Genomic DNA, 15,782 nt, shown 5'->3' with positions numbered 1-15,782 from the left:
TTAAACAATAAACTACGCTAAGAATTAATAACCTAAGCATGTAATATCCTACGAAAATTGGTATGCAAGAGTGAGAGAATACACTAGAATGTATAATGGTTCGGCTCAATTTTCCTTGTAGGAGCCTACTCCACTCTCCAATGGTTTCCCATTGAAATATTTTCTTCCACTATATTATTCGAGTTCATACAATCACCATTGAAATATTATTCGTTGTTGACAAATATTATTCGAGTTCATACAATCACCAATCCACAATAATACTAAGAAAAATAAATCTCCTATTTGGGCCTTAACTTGTATACAACCTTTATGCCAAACTCTCTGCGAAATCTTTAATTGATTCTCGCTTCTTGAATCTTCCAGCTTCACCAATCTGCTCCAATTTTTTATGTGTGGCAATCACCCTTGATCCCACCGATTTCTTGAGTGATGAACTATCCGAAGATTGAGAAAAACTCCACCTTGTTTGTATCCTTCCACATAGTCACTACCAAGACAACTCGAGAGAAGAACCTCCTTTTTCACTGGAATTTGTTAATACTAGTCACAACAATCACAGTCTTGCAAGCTTCTTAAAAATCTTATCAAACTCTTCAAGAACAATTAGTTTCAATACATGTCTCCCTCAATAATTATAAATATCCATAATCAAGATCTAAATCTAAACAAAAGGTTGAAGATTAAATAAATTGTGTTTGCAAGAGATTTTGAGTTTTCAAAATGAAGGTTGTTGATTCTCACAAAATTACTCTGAAAATTGTTATCAATTATGTGAGTAATTTTGGGAATGAGATCACAAAAGGAATTTATATGTGCTTGAGATTAAGCACAAAAATGGATGGAAAAAGTTAGTTAATTTCGAGTCAAGAACATTTCATGATTTGAGTCAAAGGAGTAAGTAAAGTGAAATAAGATAAGCTACCATTTTCCCTTGATTTGAGTCAGTTGTAAGCTTGATTCGAGTTATTAAAGCTCATGATCCGAGTCTCGTACAAAGATTAATTCGAATCAAACTGGACATACCAAACAAGAAAACATGGAAAGCATTGTGATTCGAGTCATGTAGAAAGTGTGATTCGAGTTAAACTAGGTAGTGGCTATTAGAAGGTGTTTGATTCAAGTCACAACGTTGCATGATTCAAATCAAGTCTAAATTATGATTTGAAACACAGACACCAAAAACTTCATGTTCTCCTATGTTTGACTAGATTGGAGTAATGGATTGTGAGTGACTCGAGTCACACACAATAATTCTCAAATTTTCAAGCTTTACAAAATAGTTTGAGATATCACTTCCCACATAACTTGAACCAATATCAGATATGGTTCTTGTTCCATTAACTCAAGCAATTAAGTTAAAGCATCGTGATCAAACTCAAATACAACCAATTAAATCATGCATGCTAAAAATGAATTGATTCAAAACTCAATCCAAAGACAAGCAATTGATGAGGAGACTCGATAAACAAAAGTAAATGTAATAAAAGCTTAAAAGATAAGCAAAAAATTGTATTGGGGTTCTCCCCTGGAATGTATTAGGGACATGCAACTTCAGTTTATTTCTTTTTTATGCTTGGCAAGCTTTCACTTGGAATTGAGTCGACTTTTGAGACAATGTGTAACACCCGTATATTTTAATTTTTAATTTAATTGGAAATTTAAATTAATAATTAGAATTAATATGGTTTTGTGAAAATTAAATTGGAAAAGATTGGTTTATGGCATTGGGCCATGTGTGATACTAGTAAGAAGAGGGGTGTTATGTTAGTAAAGCCCTATTATTAATTAAAAGTTATTTTTAATAAAATAATAAGGAATTAGAGAAGGAGGGATAGAACGTGAAAGAAGAGCTGAGAAGTAAGGAACTCAGAGAACGTGAAAGAGGAACAAAAGAGGAAGAGACCAAATCAAGAATCTTTGGCTAAGGTAAGGGAGGATTCTCCCGGTTAGCATCTCTTATCGTATTATAGATGATAATGTTGATTAGAGGTATTATTTAGGTAAATTTGATTATATGTTAGATTGGGGTTTAGGATGATTTTTGAATAGGATCATATAATCTGATGTTACCTATGTTGAATTCTGTGCATAATTGTGTGTGAATTGATGTTATGGTATGAATATGGTGTTTTGTTGATGTGTTGTTGTGTTCATCCATGAAATTGAATCTATGAATATGAGTCCCTAAATAATTGAGTAGAAGTTAGGTTTTTAATGTGTAAAATTGATATAGGATAATAGATTGTTGAAGTTAGATGAATCCTATATGTTAAAGTGTGCAAAATTTTTGTTTTAGATCCAAAATTGCAGGCTGTAATGGTGAAAAACGAGTGGAAGACGAACTAGTATGATTGCAGGTTTCAGAAGTCTCTGGCGATTTGCGTATGATACGCGTATGAGGAACTTCCTAGGGGCCGTACGTGTATGGTACACTGCCCTGTCCCGTCCAAAACGCAGCCTTCTACCAGTACGCGTATGATATGCGTATGAGAAGGGGGAATACGCGTATGGTGATGTGATACGCGTATGGCGTGTTTTATGTGGAAATCAGCCTTTGCTGATACGCGTACGGTACGCGTACGACTAGCATGTGTGCAGAATTTTCCCGCTTTGTGATTTTTGAAAGTTTGATGATGCGTAAATTTTGAACTGTTGGCCTGTTTTGAATGTCGTTTTGAGTATGATGAACCTTATGAAATAACCTTTGTGTTGGATAATGATTGAATTGTACTTGAATGATGCTAATATATATAAACATGCTTTGATGATGATGATGATGGTTTGAACATGAGATGGTGTTGTTCATTGGATCGACGATGGTATAAGTACGTTATATATATATATATATATGTTTGCAGTCATTCATAATAATTTGTTGAGGGCTGTATCCAGATGATTGTTGTGGATCAGTGAAGGGCATACTCCCCATTGTGTGGAATTTGTGCTGGCAGGGCCGTATCTAGATGATGTTGGATCGGTCGGTGGGTTATTCCCATTGATGATGTTGGTACCACATGCATAGTGTCAGTTCATTCATATGCATGATGTTTATAACATGATTGAATGTGTTTCAGTGTTATGATGATGTGTTGATTGTGTGATGGTGAATTGTCTGAATATAATACAATTGGGTGAATAATATGACTATGATGTGTTATTGTTTATGATGCAATAATATTTGTTAATTGCAGCGGCTTTCGACTTGGTGAGGATTAGCTCATAAGTCAGTGTGTTTAGTATAGCGTCAGGTGTCATGCTCTGATATTGTAACACTGAGGAACGCGAGTTATTGAATTTATAAGTTTACAACTCTATTTGTTTTGTTTTGAGTTATTTTATGGGATATAGTATCAAAGATGTTGCACTTATCTGTATGATTAATTTTCCGCTGTGTTAACATGAGATGTTATGAATTATGATGAATTTCCTTGGTGAATGCATGACAATGACGTACGTCATTTTGTTTTTAAATTGAATTGTGGCACCCTTGTTTTCATGTTACTCTGAATTATCTATTTAATTGCCGCGGAGTTTAAAAGGGTGTTACACAATGCAAATGAATGTTTATGCTCCCCCTAAAACATTATACACATACAACACGTGATAAAAACACATTCTAGACTCACATTACAACTTCTCCCTATTTGACAACATCAAAAAGAGATAGATCGAAAAATGAGTCAAATAACCAAATAATCAACCACAAAATGAATAATTCAAGATGAACACCTGAGTTAAAAAGCTAAAAAGGATATACAACATCAAAGATTGGATACCTGACATTAAGATAGACATACTACATGCAACAAAAATGAAAATAGACATGCAACAACATTAAAAAACATACAATTAAGAGATCAAAACTATCATATAAGGAAGATTAAATAATGCATGAATAAGAATATGAATGCTTAAATACACATAATTAACAACACTCATTTAAAAAGACCTTAAATGCAAAGAAGAACAATCAAAACATGCTAGATATGAATGAATGAAGTTAAGAACGTAATAAGCAAACCAGCAAACATATCAGAACAAACATACACACAATGATATAAAACTGTATACAAGAGTTATTGAGACATACCAATGTAGTTGGTGAAACTATGATTTGTTACAAAATAGTATTAGAGAAAACAAAATACACATAGAAAATGAAATTAAACATAATTCTCGATCCATTTAAGTCATGAGGAATCTAAGGTTGCCAATTCCCTACAAATCTTGTGAAAATTCTAATGACAATGGTTTTGCAAAAGTATCGGCAAGTTGACTTTTGTGTCAACGTATTAAAAAAATCATCTTTTCAACATAATCTCTAAGAAAATGGTGTCGAATCTTGATGTGTTTAGTTCTTGAATGGAGTACCCGATTCTTAGTGTGGCTTATCGCACTAGTGCTATCACACATAATTGGAATGCAGCCAAGTTTTAAATCATAATCTAGCAATTGTTGTATTAGCCATAAAACTTGTGCACAACTATCAGCAGTTACGTATTCAACCTTGGTGGTAGAAATAACAACACTATGCTGCTTCTTACTGTGCCAAGAAACTAAATAGCTTCCAAATAAGTGGCAGGTGCCACTAGTGCCTTTCCTATCCGACATACACCCGGCAAAATCATAATTAGAAAAACCTACTAAACTATATGGGCTACCCTTAGGATACTAAATACCGTGCTGATAGGTTCCGTTAAGATACCTTAATATTCTTTTTACGATATTAAAGTGGGATTCTTTAGGTGACGTCTGATATCTGGCTCACATGCACACGCTAAACATAATATTTGGCCTCGTTGTTAAATAGAGTAAGGATCCGATTATACCTCTACAACAAACTTGTAAACTCTTGACAGAGATATTCGTTGGTAAAACCGAAAATAATATCATCAAAATATATTTGAATTAAAATGATATGCTTTGCTTTGTGTCTAATAAATAAAGTGGTGTCTACTTTACCATAATTGAATCCTTCTTTGATTAAAAATCCACTTAATCGCTCATACCAAGCTCTTAAAGTTCGTTTGAGACCATAGAGGGCTATTTTCAGTTTAAAAACATAGTTAGGATTTTCGTGATCCTCAAAACCAGAAGGTTGAGAGAGATAGACTTCTTCCTTTATATAGTTGTTAAGAAAAGTAGATTTATCATCCATTTGATAGAACTTAAAATCCAGGCAGCTAGCGAATGGTAAAAGGAGTGTAATAGCTTCTAGACGAGCTACAGGAGCATAAGCCTCCTCGTAGTTTATTCCTTCAGTTTGACTATACCCTTTCTCCACTAATCTTGCTTTATTTTTTGTAATTACGCCATTTTCATCCATCTTGTTCATAAATACCCATCTAGTGTCAATGGCGATTTTACCAACTGGACGAGAAACAAGGTCCCACACTTCGTTATGTTTAAATTGGATAAGTTCTTTTTGCATAGAAAGTAACCATCCCTCCTCAAGTATAACATTGAATATCAATTTAGGTTAAATTTGAAAAATAAAGTCATAGTACTTACATAAATTATGAACTTGTGATTTAGTACTTACATCTCTTTTGATATCTCCCATAATTTGATCCAACAGATGATCTCTTACAATTTTCCAATATTGAGGTGGATGGTTTGAGGTCTCTTGTTTATCATCCTCATGTAAGCTTTCCTAATTATCTTCATTAATATCCTCATCCTTTTGTGAAGGAAAAGGATCCTCTTTGGGATTTTTGTCGTTGATTAAGTTCTCTGTTATTACACCTGAAATATCAAAATAAATTCTACACTTGAAATATCAAAACAAATTCATTTCCTCGTCTTTTGGGGTAAGAACTCATCAAATGCAACATGAATAGATTCTTCTACCGAAGCTATTATATGATTGTAAACTTAATAAGCTTTACTCGTAGTTGAGGAGGAATCACACAAACCATCTGGTGTTCATTGTTTATCTCTTAATCTTCAGGATTACCACCAACAAGAACTTTCTCAATGGATCCAAGGATTCCTAAAATCATTTTTTAGGTCCTTTAATTATATACATGCTTGTATACTATGTGGTTTCCGCAATAAAACATATGTTGTACTTTATGATCATGTATATTCAATTGACCATTATCGATTTAATTCAAACACAAAATTGGAAGGGGGTCAACAAAATCTCAAGGAAAGTAAAGTTAAAGAACCAAAAAAATTGAGTTTTAAAATGAGGGGACTAAAGTTTAAAAACATCAAAATATGGAGATCGAAAGTGCATTTAAAACTTTGTCAATTGATGTTGTGGAAATTCTAGTAGACCATTTTTTTAGGTTATGATTTGCATTCAATTAAGTAATTTCTATGAAAGATTAGTATAAATAATGTGTAGGGGAATGAAGTTCTTTGAAAGATGTAAATATGATAAATATATTTGAGAGTGATTCATCAAATTAAAAATTATATTTGAAGTGGCCAAAAAGTATCACATGACATATTAAAAGATGACGAGTTAAAAATGACGTGTTCTAGCCAATAATGTGTTTCAGCTATTTAAATTTTTTAGAGAAAACTTATTTAACAGAAATGTGATTGTTGATTTTGGTCTTATCTTAGGCCTATTTTGCGGTATTTTTGCCAAGTTAGCATCGAGTTAGGTTCTCCTTTGTTTATTACTTGTGACTTAGTTAGTAGTGTCTAATATAAGATTTTTAGATGATTGTCGTAATACATAGTTCTTCCTAGGCAGAATCGATTAAGAGGGGATGCAATTTTTCTAATCTTTGTAACTAGGGCTGGACAATTGGTCGATTTGGATCGGTATCAGGCCCAAAACTTAAATATGACACAAACCGCAATTTTACTCTAAAGGTCCAATTTCGACCAGTAAAATTTTGATATTCAGCATGTTAGAACAAGATTTGTTCTGATCAATATTCTTAGTTTTGATGATAACAAGGATATGAATTTTGGATGAGATAATGTGGTACTCTAATACACTGCAATTTCCCTTTTAGGAAATATATAAAGAGTATGCACAAATCAGCGCTCAGAAGCTTTGACTCAGAAGGTTCAGCATGCAACATCAGAAGATGGTCTGGCAAGACATCAGAAGATGGTCAAAGCAGAATCAGAACATGGGTTTATGGAAGCATCAGAAGAACTTGAGTTCAGAAGCAGAAGCACTGAAGTTCTCATGGTATCACGCTCAGAAGCTCTTCAAGGTCAGAAGACAAGAAGATGCTCTGCACCAAGCTGTTCGACTCTGATGATATTCAAACGTTGTATACACAAACATCAGATCAGAAGCAAGTACAAGATGGTAGGCTACGCTGAATGACAAAAGGAACGTTAGAAGCTATTAAAGGCAACGTCAGTAGACACAGCGTAAACAAGGCTCGAGGTAGTTGACAAAAGAGTGAAACATTAAATGCAATGCTGTACGGAATACACAAAGCATTAAATGTTCCCAACGGTCATCTTCTCAAGTGCCTATAAATATGAAGTTCTGATGAGAAGCAAGGTTACCGATTCTGACGAATTCTGTGAATACAAACTTGCTGAAACGCTGTTCAAATTAAAGCTCACAAACTTCATCTTCATCAAAGATCACTACATTGCTGTTGTAATATATTAGTGAGATTAAGCTTAAACTTTAAGAGAAATATCACTGTTGTGATTATAGCTTTTCAGAAGCATTGTAATACTCTTAGAATTGATTACATTAATTTGTAAGTAACTAGAGTGATCAAGTGTGATCAGGATACTCTAGGAAGTCTTAGCTTGTGTCTAAGCAGTTTTTGTAACAGGAATTGCTATGAATATGTACTTAACCCCTAGGTACATGGTTCGATTCCTGCGGGAGGCAAAAACAATATTTCCTGGGCAGCCGATAAGCGGACCTAGGGGGGATTATTGATTAAGCTGGTAACATGCTCGGTTGGCCGACACGGTTGATGCGTGCAGCGGATATCGGGGTGTTACAGTTGTAACTAGAGTGATCACGTGGTGGTCAGGATACTCTAGAAAGTCTTAGCTTGTGTCTAAGCAATTGTTCCTGGAGTGATCAGGTTGTGATCAGGATACTCTAGAAGACTTAGTCGCGGGCTAAGTGGAAAACCATTGTAATCTGTTGAGATTAGTGGATTAAATCCTCAGGTGAGGTAAATCACTCCAAGGGGGTGGACTGGAGTAGTTTAGTTAACAACGAACCAGGATAAAAATAACTGTGTAATTTGTTTTTATCGTTCAAGTTTTTAGACTACACTTATTCAAACCCCCCCCTTTCTAAGTGTTTTTCTATCCTTCACAGCAAATTCAATTAAATCAGTTAGGTGAGTTTGGCCAGTTTAATATTTATTGGGCTAAACCCATAAAAATGACTCATTTTGTAAATAAAATTCACAAACATTCATTTTTTAATTTTTTAAAGAAAACTATCAAAATGTTAGAATTACCCAAAAAAGAACTATATTTTTTATTGTTGAAAAAAGTTATTATTAAGCCTTATTTGACCTTTCTCCCACATCAGACACAATATCATGCGCTGACTCTACGTCAACCACCTTTTTCAACCTATGACCTTCCTTTTCCCGATCCTCTATATTTCCAATGTTGCTTTCCTTTGGTGAAAAGACAACTAATGCTCATTTTACCTTTTTCGTTGTTCCACTATTACGAACACGTTTCTATGATACGAAAAATCTAGTCATTAACTTCTTCCTAGATTATTGAGCTTTGCTTTTTTCTACCAAACCACTCCTCAGAGTACTCATTTGATTCCTATTATTCATGTTCATCCTCGGACCTCACCACAATGTTGATCCTCAAAGGCTTGTGAGCGTCTTCCACCACCTTCAATCTAAATACCTCTCCATTATTTTTAACATCAAATGCCTCATTCAAAACCATATAATACTTTGTTTTAACCAAAATCCAAGCTACATCCATTTTTTATTGATCACCTATCCATCATCAGAGCACATGTGCGTCCCCACCGGCTTGGTAATGAACTAAAAAAACTTAAAATTTCAAGCATGGCAAGGATCACCATAAATTCATAACCATGTAACTCTTTCAAATTCCACATCATTGAGTTTTCATTTCTTAATCTCTTTAAATCATTGTCTTAACCAATTCCTTCCATTGACAATCAAATCTGCATACTCTCCCGGTTCCCTTTCTTCAAGGAAACATAAATTAGCTCCCAATGGAGAATTTTAAATTGCAAAATAACCCTCTCTGTCAAAAATTTCTGAGATATTATATGTCATCCATGCATTTCCCACCACCCTATATATGCTTTCTTGAATCTACTCCATTAATCTTCATCATCAAATTTGAATTCTAGATGCGCGAACGAATGTTCAGTTGGTCTCTACACATTAGGTCTTGGAACCCTGTTAAGCTTTGCCTTTGTCTGTATTTTAGTGTATCTTGTAACATGAACAACAGACCTCGTGTCTATGAATTCCTCGCCATATGGAATCCCATTGTTGTTGTCATGCATCTCTCTCTTCTTAAAATTGTTATTCCACTCTGAGTGCTTGTTTAGTTCCGCCCTTTTGTTAGTCTCTCTTTCTTGAGCGCGTTTCCTAAAATTCCCTCCATTTGTCTCTTTTGAAAGTAAGGTGAGTTCACAAAAATCATCTAATTACTAATGAAGATGTTGTATAACTCGGTAGCTTTCACTTTATTGTTCTTCACATCAAAGAACCTAACAAACTCGTATCTTTTTTCCAAAATATTTCTCTTTGAATGAATGACTACCTCATCAATGTCTTCGTACTCCCTGATTTCTCCAAACATGTCTTTAAGTCTACATTCATCCAAAGATAAAGTGAAAAAGAATGTTGTTGTAACAGACGTCTCATCGTTCCATGACTATTGTTAGCGTTGTCCCATTGGTGATTCTTCCTTAACCTGTGTTGTAAACATTTTGTCACCCGCCTCCTCCATCATCATAGTCAGGGACGAACCTATATTTTATACAGGTTGTGGACTATTGTTCCCACTATAATTAGAATCTTAAGTAGTAGTTACACATAGTGACACATGCATGTTAATTATTAATTACATTTATAAAAAAACTGATTAACTTTTTACATATGACAAAATATAAACGTCCATTTTTATTTTGTTATCATTAGTTTCGTTTTTCTTTTAGGATGACGATGATAATAATAATAATAATAATAATAATAATAATAATAATAATAATAATAATAATAATAATAATAATAATAATAATAATAATAATAATAATAATAATAATAATATGAGAAAATATAATACGTACTTACAATATAAAATATTTTTATATTATCAATAAATAAAGGATGTTTATTCTGTTATTCACATTTTTATTTTTTAAAATATTCATATGACAGGTCAAATATAATAATTTTGATTTGTCATATATGTAGTATTATAAATAAAGACTGGCAATCTTTTTATAAAATTTGTAGAACTTAGAAAATATATAATATATTTAGTTTTAAAAATATTTATAATATTATCAATGATAATTAGCAAATGTTCCTGCCATAAAATTTTATAAAGAATTTAATATGAAATTATGTAAGAGACGAATTATATATTTTTTAAATATAAAAATTAAAAGAAAATAACTCTATATATTTATATATATTTTGCCCCCTCTCCTGAAAATTCTGTATCCGTCCCTGATCATAGTGTCCCATACACATTAATTTGGACTTATTTCAATGTAAACATTTTTGATAAGTTGGTAAAAGTTAGAATGCCGACCAACACCAATTGCTATCACTTCCCCGTAAATATGGGTTAAAATCCTCTCCATTTTTCCATTTCTTTAATGCTTCCTTTTGTGGATAATATCAAGAGGTCAATTTTCAAAACTCATATTTGGTTGAAAAAGAATCTTCAACTATCAAAATAGAAGCCATACATTTAAAAAAGAAAAACAATTTTGATATATTTAAAACTTTTTTTAACTAAAACTAAAACTAAAATAAAATCTAATATCCTTGAACTATCAATTATATAAAGTTAACGGAAAAAATTCTAATATATCAATATATTTAACTTTGATCTTTTAAAATAATTATTTTATAATGGTGATCTAATATTTTATGTCAAATTATATTTTTTATGCTAAATGCAATTTACATATATTAGCTTTTAATGAAATAAAATTAATCTATTTTTTATTTTGTCTCGGTTCGCCATATTATTTATGGGTTCATTTATATTTCCTAAAAACTTTTAGTTGTTTTGTTTGCTTTATTTCTTTGATTTCTATAATAAAAAAAAAACATAATTGTTTATACAAATGATGTTTTTAGGAGTAGGTTCAATGTGTTTGGAAGTCTAAAAATAATTATTTTAGTAGGCATTTTAATAATAATAATAATAACAATAATAATAATTATGTTTTTCTATTATTAAATATTACATTTTATCGTTGTTATAAAAAAATATTTATTGTGTAAATAACAATAGAATTGGACCAATTTTCAATTTTTAAAAGAAAACTTACATCATATTCCTTATATGCAGTTTTTTTTACTATTCTTAAGGAAAAATATACTAATTTTTGTATAGTTTCCATTTTCAAAAATAATCGTTTTTTAATGTATTGGTAAGTTACCAAGCATTAAAATAATTAAGTTATTAATTAATATTAGCAGTAGAGAATTTTAAAAAAATGATGTATTTAACTAATAATTATTAAATTAATATGTAAAACATTTATTCTGTGGAACTATTAATATTAAAAAGTACAATTAACATAAGAAAGCATTTGATCCATTTACTTTCACTATTTTATTGACTCTTAAACCATTTTATTTTGATTAGCATGATAATAAAATAATTTAGATAAATTTGACAAAACAATGGATATAATTTAGATGCCAAATTGAATAAAAAAAGTAAAGCTTCAATCTCTAACCTCACTTGTTTTAAACTAATAATAGTTTATAGATACTTAGCAAATAGAAAATATATTAAGAAATTCAATTATATGAAAGAAAATGGAAAAAAAAATTGCCAAAATCTACTCAACAATTTCATATTTAACGTGAGACGTTATGAAATAGGTTCATCTTTATATACTCTTCGCGTCCACAACTAGTGACTCAGTTAATTATTTTATATTTTATTAAAATAAATATTTTAAAGTAAAAGAGATAATATATTTATCATAGTACTCTTTATCATAATATTTTTTATTAATTACAAAAAAATAAAAAATAATGTACTGAAAATTAAAATATAATTTAAGATACTAATTTGTTTTAAATGTCTCACAGGTTGTGGCACTGAAATAAATCAACGGAAATAACGTACGGACATAAATGTATATAAAAGTATTTCAAACAATCATATGTCAAAATAAAAAGTTGTTTGTAATCTTGCCTATACTTCATTAAAATGATTGATATTAATTATATTACAATGATATCTTGTGACAATGAAAAATGTTGGACCTACCCAAATGGTACCACAAAGTTACGCAAAGCAAATATGACATGCAAATTTAAACCACAAAAGTAAAACCAAGAGAATGGCTAGGAATGAAACAAATCACTTCACCATTTTGATTTAAACTCCCCATGTGATTGTTCAGATGAAACTGACAATTCAATATTTATTACACAAATATTTCATTTATTTCAAATATATTGTTATCCCATTAAAGCAACAAGTATATCATTGTCACTAATAACCCAAAAAAAAAAGTAAAAATATTATTCTTTCTAACAAGCCAGAGAGGTTCATTCCTCTTATAAAGTAGACAAAAAGTCATGTGTAACAGCTAGCATGAAACCACAACTCCAAAATGTAGATAGATAGTAGCATTGATTAGTTTGAACCAGAAACTGTCAATTAGTCATGGTGATTGTTGTTCAGCTCTGGATCAGTTTGATAAAACAGAATTTCACCAGTGTCACTAACAAAGTGGTCATGCTTCATGCTTTGTACTAGGTATTTTATTAGATGAAATGGAATTGGTGATGATTTTTCTGGCTCTCGGTAATAATTTCCAAATACCGGTTTTGCTGCCTTTGTCTGCAACGGAAAAAAATATTCAGTGAGTCTAATAGTACGCACAATAGATTTCAAAAATTGTATTTATTTCGCATAGTGAAAACAACTATAAAAAACTATCCGATATTGATCTGAGTTGAAGAGATCAGACTAATACTATCGGATTTGTCTAAATAGGTATTACGAATATAATTGAATATGAATCTTATTTTAAAGAGATACAATTTTGAAAATTTGATAAAAAAATTACCGCTTCAACCAAGTGATAATGAGGAATTTGAGGGAAGAGATGATGAACAACATGTGTGCCAATGTCATGATGAATGTTATTAATCCAACCATAGTCACGATCAACGGTTGTAAGGCCACCTCTTAGATAACTCCATTCCTGTTAAATTGAATACATGAGTAAATATGAAAATGAAATTTGATGCATAATAAGTAAATATAATGGAATTTAAACTAACAATTGAATGTGGTTAATTATGAATCTATGATTAAGGTTTTACCTGGCCACGGTACCATGGTAATTTCTGTGTGTAACCATGGTGATGCAAGTAAGTGACAAAATCCAACCACATGACAAATATCTGCAATTGTTCAAAATAAGCATATGAAATCAAATTTTACTTAAAAAAACATACATGTCAAAAATCTGATACATTTATAATCAGATTTGTCTCGTGAAAATGCGGATACAATAAATAATTTAAATGAGAATAAACATGCAGATACGATAAATGAGTACGAACTATTGATTAATTTGGCAAATACAAACGATTTTTTTTTTTTAAAAGATATGTGTAAGGGTAAGTTTTTACCCAATAGGGAACTCCATAGAGCTTGAGAATTAGAATAGGACCAGTTGTGAAGGACAAATAAAGAAGAAAAGAAAACATGAGAAACCAACACACTGTTGAAAGTGTCACTTCTTTTCTCTCATTGGGTGAGAACAGGTTGCTATCTGGATGAAAGTGAGAACCTGATTTTCCAGGACTTCTTCTCCACTGAAAATATATAAATTTCACATCAGAATGTTAAAATTCAGATTCTTCAACTGTAGAATATTTTCCAAATAATAATAATCAACAAAACACTCACCAAATAAATTGGGTATGCAAACATTGGTAAAGGCACAGTGAATCTCACAAACTTTGTCATGCTGTCAAGACTCTTGTAAACCTTTTCTGTCAACTAAGAATGACAAAAAAAAGGTGCACATAATTAATTTAACAAACCTCTTAACTACTAACTACCAAAGCTACATAATATAATCAGCGGCGCAGGTAAGATGGACTATTGCAAAGATTTCAAAATTTAACGGTAACTTAATAGAATCTTAAAATATATCTGTCACACTTAAATCATTATTGAATAGAGTCTCTATTTATTTCGTCGGGTTAAATTACGATTAATCTATACCAAATATCTAAAAACTCGAATTATTATTTATTTCGTAATGGTTAAATTGCAATTAATCAATACAAAATCTCCAAAAACTTTAACCAGTTAAATAAATTTAAAACATCAAATAGAACCATTTAATTCACATACCGGAACCCATGACTCATCCTTCTCAACATTCCCATGGTTTTGATGATGTGTCCTATGGCTAATTCTCCTGAAAAAACATAACAACAAAAAATTTATTCGATTACAATTCATTAACTTAGTGCATGTTTGAATTAACCGGTAAATTAACAATTTAGTCTGTCAAACTCTCAATTTATACAAACATAAAACTAAAAATTCAGCCAATGAATGAACAATAAAAAAATTTCTAAGAACTAATTCACTAACCATCCATGGTATGGAACAAGAATTGAGGAATGCAAAACATGGCCCACCAAGCTATTCACAAAATAGCTATCTGAGAAGCTTCCATGGCCACTATTCAAAAACAAAAACACCAACATTCAATTCAAAACCTTAACAAAACCAAAACACACAATCATTAACAAAACAAAAACACAAATTTTTACCAGTCATGTCCAAGAACAAAAATTGCCCAAAACATAGTCCCTTGAAGTGGCCAATAAACCGGCCAAAAAAACCAGCTATCAAACCGAATTGCAGCAACAACCAATGCAGCAACAACCAACACATCCCTCACAACATAGCTCAGAGATCTCCAAGTACTCTTCACCCAACAATGCTTTGGAATTGCAGCTCTAATTTCCGCAATCTTAAAAGGTGGAGGAGCACTAGGGTCAAAATCAGCACCACCACCAACATTGGACACAGCCATGGTTTCTTGGCCTAGTGTTTGTTTGTTTTCAGATAGGTGATTATGAATAGAGGCTGTTATAGCCATAAGATGAAAATTGAAATATTTTAACCTTATGTTATGTATGTTATGTATATGCTATGATACAATAGAGAGACACATGGGGTCGTTTATATAAGAGTGGTAATTATGGTTGCACAAGATTCTAGTTTGACTTAATTTTTTAATTTATTTAATTTTTTGGTTAGATTTATGTTGATTTTGCTGAGATCTAGGTGCGTTGGGACAAATGAATCGAATGAGGACAGTTTGGGAAATGGGATGTGGAAAAAATATGACAACTCGGGAATTGATTAGGATTGTGCGTAGTTCGATCCGTACCGTAATTGTTGAGATTATAGTTCGAACCGTCGTGTCTTTAGAAAAACATGTGCTAATCAAAAATCCGTCGTGTCTTTTCATTTAGATTGTTTTTTTTTTTAGTTTATGTGATTTAATGATTGTTCTTATTTAGGTTGAGGTTAAAAGAATATCGGTCTATTAAGATATTGAGTTAGAG

At 31.6% G+C, this 15,782-nt stretch overlaps 1 protein-coding gene across 1 annotated transcript; it reads right to left on the bottom strand.

Annotated features, from left to right (window-relative positions):
• Positions 1–12,522: 12,522 nt before the first annotated feature.
• Positions 12,523–15,420, bottom strand: LOC131637230 (omega-3 fatty acid desaturase, endoplasmic reticulum-like). Its single transcript, XM_058907814.1, has 8 exons — positions 14,979–15,420; positions 14,797–14,886; positions 14,551–14,617; positions 14,098–14,190; positions 13,818–14,003; positions 13,506–13,586; positions 13,247–13,384; positions 12,523–13,017 (listed from the first exon to the last, which is right to left on the bottom strand). Exons 1-8 carry the CDS (start codon positions 15,308–15,310, stop codon positions 12,835–12,837), a joined length of 1,170 nt encoding a protein of 389 aa, XP_058763797.1. The 5' UTR covers positions 15,311–15,420; the 3' UTR covers positions 12,523–12,834.
• Positions 15,421–15,782: the final 362 nt, after the last annotated feature.

This window comes from Vicia villosa, unplaced genomic scaffold, assembly GCF_029867415.1.
Source record: "Vicia villosa cultivar HV-30 ecotype Madison, WI unplaced genomic scaffold, Vvil1.0 ctg.001953F_1_1, whole genome shotgun sequence".
NCBI lineage: Eukaryota > Viridiplantae > Streptophyta > Magnoliopsida > Fabales > Fabaceae > Vicia > Vicia villosa.
This window is presented reverse-complemented; position numbering and strand designations above follow the sequence as displayed.

Excerpts from the sequence above, each read along its gene's own strand:
- LOC131637230 (XM_058907814.1), bottom strand. The coding sequence starts at position 15,310 with ATGGCTATAACAGCCTCTATTCATAATCACCTATCTGAAAACAAACAA. Across the intron at positions 14,004-14,097 it reads TTGCATACCCAATTTATTTG|TGGAGAAGAAGTCCTGGAAA; the intron begins GTGAGTGTTTTG and ends ATATATTTTCAG. Across the intron at positions 13,385-13,505 it reads TACCATGGTACCGTGGCCAG|GAATGGAGTTATCTAAGAGG; the intron begins GTAAAACCTTAA and ends TCAATTTAACAG.